General features: G+C 31.0%; 1 protein-coding gene across 1 annotated transcript in view; it reads right to left on the bottom strand.

Annotated features, from left to right (window-relative positions):
• The window catches only part of LOC106469422 (E3 ubiquitin-protein ligase KCMF1-like), an 18,876-nt gene extending 10,870 nt beyond the window's left edge, over positions 1–8,006 (bottom strand). Inside the window, exons 1-2 of the mRNA XM_013929915.2 lie at positions 7,814–8,006; positions 1,487–1,654 (exon numbers count right to left, since the gene is read on the bottom strand). Coding sequence (XP_013785369.2) covers positions 1,487–1,654; positions 7,814–7,829 — 184 coding nt within the window. The 5' untranslated portion in view covers positions 7,830–8,006. The remainder of the gene's footprint in view (positions 1–1,486; positions 1,655–7,813) is intronic.
• Positions 8,007–8,375: the final 369 nt, after the last annotated feature.

Raw genomic sequence — 8,375 nt, 5'->3', positions numbered from 1 at the left:
GCTATAAAAGTTACTGACAAAACCTGTTATAAGCCTTAGGAATTAGGAACAGATGCTATAAACAATACTGAGAAAACAGAAAGCCTGTTCAGTAGCATATCATGGGTTCTAATAGTATTAGTGTATGTATACATGAAATCTACCAGATAAACTTCATCGAGAATTATCACCTGTTAGGAACTACAATCACTCACGAGTACTCAGGTAAACTATATCCATTATAGTTGATAACACCCAATTAAAACTTTCTTTTCGTTTATACACATGCTTTAATAAATACACATTTATAATATATGCTTAAGAATATATCATAAAGAACTAGGAACCATGGGAGTCAGGTGTCCATGTTTCAATAATTGAACATAAAATGTGCTACATGGCAAAAAAAACAAACACTGAGCTATGAAGCAAACACTGTGGAAGCAAGACATTTTGACCACAACAGAAAAGAAGCAAATAATATATAATAATTCTACTTACAAAAATATAATTCAACATTGGAGTTATAAGTCATTACACCATGAGTGAGGAATTTTAGAAAAACAAACAAACAATTTATCCAGGGAAAAAATGCTAGAAAAACTCTACCTGAACCCCCCCTCACTGTCTCACAAGACACATCAAAAAATAAAACATAACTTTTATTTAACAGTAAAGAATGGGGTTCACTCACTAAGAAAAGGATAAAATATACTAATGACCCAATTGTTTGCAGAATTTCTATAAATTTGTATCTACAATATTTACTTAATATAATATCAATAATAAATTAAAACGAGTTATTTTTTTCAGACAGTTTTTGTAAGCAGTTGCATTGATTTTAAGTAAAATGACAATACGAAAATATGTTTATAACATTGATTCATAAGATGTGAATTATGGATACATTTTTTTCAATACTCTCTGTATTTTGCAATTCATTAATCTTTTTTTTACACTGCATTTCTTACTGTATGTGTAACTAAGCATAATGAATTAAAAGGATATGACATTTGTGTATAGATTTTGAGATTTAAAGGTGAACAGTTTTAAATATTCATGTGATTGTAATAGGCTTTTACAGTTCAAAATATTCAGGAATTGGCTTACCCAATGTTTTTCTATAAAAAAAACAAATAAAACAATTTGTCAAACAGGCAAAGTATAATAGTAAAACATTTCGTCTTTGAGACATTTTGTTATATTAGGTCACTCAGAATCGGACAACATGAAATCTACACTCCTGATCATACAAATTTAAAGCACTCTGGCCGTATAATGTGACAGTGACAGTGGACATTGTTGTATGTTACAATATTTGTTATTTACATAGATAAATCAAAGTGATCATCATGCATTATTGTTTGAAAAGAAAAGCCAAGAAAAAGAATACTAAAGTCTATTTATAATGTGTATAGATATATATATACTATAGACCTTTCTCAGTAAAGACTATGTATCAATTAAATATACTATTAACTGGTGTAATTTTTAACTAATTTCTTACCAAAATCTGAACGAGTCAGAATACACTGCATAGGGTGGTCGGTTGTGTGCCGATTTGAGGTTGTACCTGCCTCATAACACGTGGCACACAAATCATAATCATGGCATATCAAACATTTGTATCGTTTCCCTTTGAAGTTTCCTTTCAGGCAGGAATCACAGCTCACACCTATCACAAAAGCAACACAAGTCAACAAGGAAGAAACCTGTCTTAAAAAAAAAAAAAAGGTAACCTATAAGTTACTCACATAGAGATCTTGTGCTGCTAATTCAGGCTATTGCAAATATGGGGAAAAAAAAATAAAAAATTCTTCATTCCTTTCCTATTGAAGTCACCGAAGAGAAAAAGATTATTTGCAGACGTAATAGATTAGAAACCATATATGAAACCCCACCCTAAAAAATATATAAAATTATAATATTGACATTCAATCTTAAGTCATGTTACTCATACAGTTACATTTCAGGCCATTTTAACTTATCATACACTTTCTGTAGAAACAGTTCTAAGCTTCATTTTTTCGATGGACAAACTGAAGACGTATTTCACACTATTTTCTTTCTCACCTGAAGCCTTCAAACAAGGCCTGGTACCATCCATGTACAGGAATTAAAAGGATATGCCATTTGTTTACACAGTTTTTGAGATTTAGTGATACAAGGCCCAGCAGTACTAGTATGATACTGTGACGTACGTATATATAAAAAAAAAAAAAAAGAAGAGTAAATTAAGCCAGATTTGTGTAAAGACCACGTTATTTGTTTCTGTTAATGACAACTTAAGTTGTAGTTTAAAGTGGCTTGACGTAAAACGGTGGTATTGCTTCCTAGAGCTGAAGGGAAAACTGCTAAATTTTAGTGGTATAAGCCTTCAAGCTTACATCTTAGCCACTGGGTGAGACGCGCATAAAAAGAGTACGCTGGGACAAAGTTATGGATGTGAAAAAAAAAGAAGAATTAGAAACCACTACAGATGATCAATGATAGGAAGAAGGATAATTCTAGGTATATTATGGTACGACAAGTTTGGGCTATCGGAGATAGTCTTAGGCAGATACAGGTAAAAGCATAAAATAGTTTTGAAAGTGGCCGTTTCCAAGAGAGAAAAAATAAAAGTGTTTGTTGTCGGGGATTTACAAATTATGTATGCAGGTTGGTTACTTATCAATGAAGCACAGCAGAGAATTAAAAGCAGAATTTATCAAACAAGTGCTAACGTTATTACTGGTGATGCATGTGGTAGGATTGAAAACAAATTCGGTACTTATAATGCACACACAGGAGCGAATGATGTTAATATTAACTTCCGATCAGTATATGCCTAATTAAACATACTTTTATGTTCCTACTTATAAATATTAAAGTACATTGTTTCACCAGGTAGATACCCTTGCTCTTACTGATATTTTCAGCTATAATCCCAATAATATTTCACGATGTTTGCCCAGCTGCGTATATTTGGGTTGGTCTTAAATACATATATTAAGCTAACAGTATAATAAATAAAATTAGATATATTATATAGACCAACCAACAGTGTTAATAAAGATAACAATCAAGAAATTACTTATTACTTACAGAACACAGAAACATTAGCTTGAAATACTGTCGTAAAATTAATTTTGTCTGAAATATGTAACCTTTCTATGACAAGCCTGTTAGTATTGATAAAGTTGAAATGTAACTTAGTAAGTCTAAAAGAGTCACTGCATAGTTTCAAGAACAGAAAATACTATGTATCTTGTTAGACGTAAGGAACATCAGTTGGTATTGAGAGAGGTGAGAAGGCAGCCCAGTTTTGGGCACTCCCTAAGACCCAAAGCTAGCCACTTTCTCACCTCTCTCAATACCAACTGATGTTCCTTACATCTAACTTCCCAGCAAGAATTATAGACTGACCAAAGTTGGTCACTTTCTCACCTCTCTCAATACGATCAGATATTCCTTACATCTAGCTTCCCAGCAAGGATTATAGACTGACCAAAGCTGGCCACTTTCTCACCTCTCTCAATACCAACCGATGTTCCTTACACCTAACTTCCCAGCAAGGATTAAAGACTGACCAAAGCTGGCCACTTTCTCACCTCTCCCAATACCAACCGATGTTCCTTACACCTAACTTCCCAGCAAGGATTAATGACTGACCAAATCTGGCCACTTTCTCACCTCTCAATACCAACCGATGTTCCTTACACCTAACTTCATGATAACCATGGGTGCACAGGCCAGCCATATCCATTACACTTGGTCTCACTGATTTAAATGAGAGAAGTTTGATGGCATTGCTCTTACTGAGTCATAATTAAATGAGAAAGGAATTTATAAGGTTGCAAGTCGTCTCACAAAGACTGCGTAAAGAAAACCAGGGAAGAGTTATATGTCAGATATGATCTGATGGTACTGACAAATGTAATATCTCGAAGGTAAGTTATGACATAACTGAAGTTTTTGTTAACAAGAAAAAGGGGCTTAATGGCATTTTTACAGCCTTTCTCATGAGAGCAGGTCAAAATAATTGATTATCTATCAGCAGCAATTACACCAATTAGTGTTTTGTAAATAAATGATCAATTGATCAAAAATTATCAATTAATCAAAATTAGAGTTTATGACTAATTACTTGTTTTCAATTATTCCAACAATCCAAGTAATCAAAATATTGCCAATGTGTTTGCTGTTGAGTACACAGTTACATATTGGTGGGGGGGAGGGGCTCATGAATTTTGTTCAATTCAAATTATCACTGAATTTATTCATTTTGTCTTTATTATTTCTGACTACAATGAGAGCAACTGGCTGGCAGCACCCTCCACCAACTCTATGGCTACTCAAGTTAAATAAAGTGCAAATTTACCAGTTCTAACTTATAATTCGGTAACTATATTATTTAATGTTGAATAAGCAGGCATAGAGAGCCAAGATCTTCACATTTTTTTAAAGGAATTAATAAATGCTATAATTTTTTCTTGAATATGTTTATGAATAATTAAAATTATTTAATTCTAATTTTAAACGTTTGAAAACACAGTATTAGAAACTGACTGAGCTAATCATTTTAACATAATTCTAAGGTTTCTTCAGGACTATACATTCAATTTATTCAAATACTGTTTCTTCCTTCGTGTGGAAGATATTGAAAATTTGGTTACTGTTACACAGCTAATGTTTAATAAGTTAACTGGTATTACACCATTAATGAAAAAAAGGAAACATTACTATAGTTATTGTGGAGAGTTAAACATTGTTGCTATATTACCTAAATAAGCATTCTAGTTTTATTCTTTTTCATTTCCTTATGATTTTCAAACTTCGTGAGGCTGATATTTTAATTTTTACCTTTGGTGAAAAAGAAAAAAAATTAACACACACACAAATATATATATAATCATTACATAGTTGGTCCACTGTATAATGTCGATTAATAAATTAGGTTCAAGCCATAATATCGTACACATATTTAATTTAACTTAGGTTACTATATGATAAATTAAATAGGATTCAAAATCCCCATAAATCTTTTGTGAAATAAAGTTGTAACTATAAAGTATTATTTTACAAAATAAATCACTGTTATTCTAATTTATACATTATTTGACTCTAAATTTAGGCTTCTTGAAGAATACCAAAAATACTAGGTTTTTACATCGTCTAAGTGCTCATTTGCCTAATAAATGATTTATAATTATTCATTTCCCTTTATTGATTACAAATCATTTGAGTAACTTCGTAGTTACAGATACAAAACTTAAGACCCCATCATTGTCCTAAAAACCCTTATGAATATATAAAACAATAGTGAACTGTCTGGAAAAGTTTCAACAATATTGTTGTAAAAGGTCACCGGTAAGCAAATTAATTTATTTCTAATGTTAAAACAATGCAGTTATGATACACGTATGATACATACTCATGTACAAAGTTTAGGATTAAAAAGTAATAACTTAATTCTAAATTATTGTGGCTGAAGTCTGAAGTCAAGGGTTTCTTCTGACTTTTCATATATATATATTTTTTAATTTAATTAAACAACTTTATCATTAACATACGTCACATATAAAACTTTAATATTATAAATAAGTGACCTTAAAACACCATAATGTTATGTTTCTTTAATTGGACACGGGAGATTTCACAGTTTGTTTACAGAAACACAAGCCATAACTGATAATTTGTTGTATAAAAGACATTTTAATGCTAAAAATAATATATAATAATATGAACTAAAGAAATTAAATAAATAATACAGTATTTACTTATAATAAAGGGTTCAGAGGAGGGTCTTCTAGGCTGATTCAAGGGACGAAGAAGCTATTTTACAGGGATTGGTCATGATCTCATCTTCTTTCCTCAAGATAAAAGGGTAAGAGTTGGTCTAACTAAAGGTTAAAAGGTTATCTGCGGGGTTCAACTGGTTTAAAGACTATGATTTGTTTGTGCTATATCTTTAAAACAGTAAGATCAAAAGAACAAGTTTAAGACATGCAAGTATAGGCTAGACTCCGTTAAGGTTTATTTTTCTAACAGGGTGATCGGCTTATGGTACGAGTTGCCATTTCCCGAAAAATAGAGGGCGTGTTTCACAATTTTTACTTTTCTACACTTTTCTAAACAACAGAACCTCCTTATTTGCAGAAGAGTTAAAGTCAAAACCACTGGGTACGACAGCGTTAAGTGCTACCTTTGTCTCTTTTAATTGCTAGTAGTTTTAAAAGTGACTTTTTTTTTTGTCACACTCATTATTTTGGACCTAAATTCATCCTTCTTCAAGGATGTATTTACAAGTACTGTTAGAGATATATATAAATAAATAAGTTAGTAATGAAGATAGGAGTTATCTACTAGGGCTTCTGGTCTCGATAGCTCAGTTTGAAAAGTGCCGTCTCAGAGCACTAGCATAAAATGGAAGTCCTAGATTCAAGCCTTGAACAGGGCAAACAATTATTTACTAAAAATTTAAAATTTTTACCAGACACAATACAATATAAATAGTATTTTGATGGCAAGCTACCGATGACTATCTCTTGTGGTTAACGTGGTAAACAATAAAATTATAGATAAACGGTAATAAATCAAAATATAAAATTTGATAGAGATTAGCAACATCGTAAAAGAAAAGTATTTTAAACAAAACAATGTCAAAGACAATGTCTCTGGTTCCTATAATAGGATATGTAATTTTGAGGTTACATCACACAACAAAGGGCAAACAGACCTAGAATTCAGAGCTTTGAACAAAAAAGTTTATCAATCTTAAATTTCTTTTGTTCTACATTAAGAATTTTGAAATAATAGAATAAACACAGGTAACATCCAAATTAATCTCTGAGAAAAGTCTTGGGCAAGATCTGTAAAGAATATTATAATCTGAGCCCTCGTGATGTAACCCTGTTTCTTGGGGTTTAAATATTACTCATTGAATACATCAAATATACAAGTAACCGACTTTCCTTCTGTCAGAATAGTCAAAATAAAATGATGTATTATACAAAGAAGAAAGCTGACTGAATATTGACAACGTTCTCAAACATATCTTATTAAATACATTATGCAACATTTCAGGCAAATTCCTTTCTCCCGATCTGTACGGGTAAGTGACCTGCATATGAGAAGTACATTCACTCCAAATGTTCTGTAGTTTAAATTATATCTTTTTTATGTTGTCGCTATCCAATCAATTTTCTGTAGTTCAAACACAAGCTTGGTTCAGACCCGTTTTGTCCACTAACTGAAATATTTAGAAATTAATTTATAGATAAGTAGGACACATTTTTCACACTGATAGTAATACAAGTTATGGTTACATTAGTAAAGTCATATTGATCAAAAAATAATATAAAGAATGAGGCATTGTTTTCAAACAATATAAGAAATTACTTGCATTTAAAGAAATTGTACTAATACTAATAATTAATGAAATCAAGACATCCAGATTTAAAACTTATTTCTTAACAATAATATAGTCTTAATAATATTAGTCATAATTTCAAACTTTTACCCAACTTAATATATTCTTTATTTTTAAATTTTAACTCAAAACTGTCACTCACTGACTCACAGAAAATCATGCGACCATGACGAAAATTCAAACTCAAAAGTCAAAATAACAATTAAAAAAGTATACCATCTAAGTTTCTCTATGCCTAGAAGAGTTTAAGTTAACAGCCTAAGCTATATTAGCTTTTCTTAGTTAACTGTTTATTGCGTAGAATTGGTATAATGTAATGTTCTTCCAACTAGTACTACCGTTTTGCCTAGCCTTGATTAACGAATAACGTTAGGCTTAACACAGGTCAGGTTAACTTATAATTTAAGTTATGTTGTTCCTCACCTTCATGTCGAGACATCCCAAAATTAAACGAATTTTTTAACTAATAAAGCACTAAAGTTTAATTTTATTTTGCTAACTCAAACTTAATAAATCGTGAGCAATTCTTAAAATCAGTCTATGAACTGAATTCACCATAAAAACAACATTAATGCCAGCTCAGTTCTACGCAGTCTTTCTGAAACCATGTAGTGACGTCAAAGAACGAAATGCATTTTGAGCAGCATCTACTCAAAAAATTCGAAAAAAAATTACAATTAATTTATCATAACATATTTTAACTTATTATAAACTACTTATTTGATAGCAAACAACTATGAAAAATATTCCACGAATATGATATTACAGAGAGTATGCACTAATGACGAAAATATTTGATCAATCTGGTAAAATTATTTGGGTTAATTTAATTAAATTGAGATAGTACACACTTTATTAATAGAGTAATATTTGAATAAAATCGACTACTGTCTAACTATTTTTATTGACCACTGTTTCATTTTCACTATTTCGTTAAAACCTGAGAATGTAAAGCGTTGAAAACTGAATTTGTGCAATCGCAAGT

Source organism: Limulus polyphemus, unplaced genomic scaffold (genome assembly GCF_000517525.1).
Source record: "Limulus polyphemus unplaced genomic scaffold, Limulus_polyphemus-2.1.2 Scaffold3476, whole genome shotgun sequence".
NCBI classification, from domain to species: Eukaryota; Metazoa; Arthropoda; class Merostomata; order Xiphosura; family Limulidae; genus Limulus; species Limulus polyphemus.
This window is presented reverse-complemented; position numbering and strand designations above follow the sequence as displayed.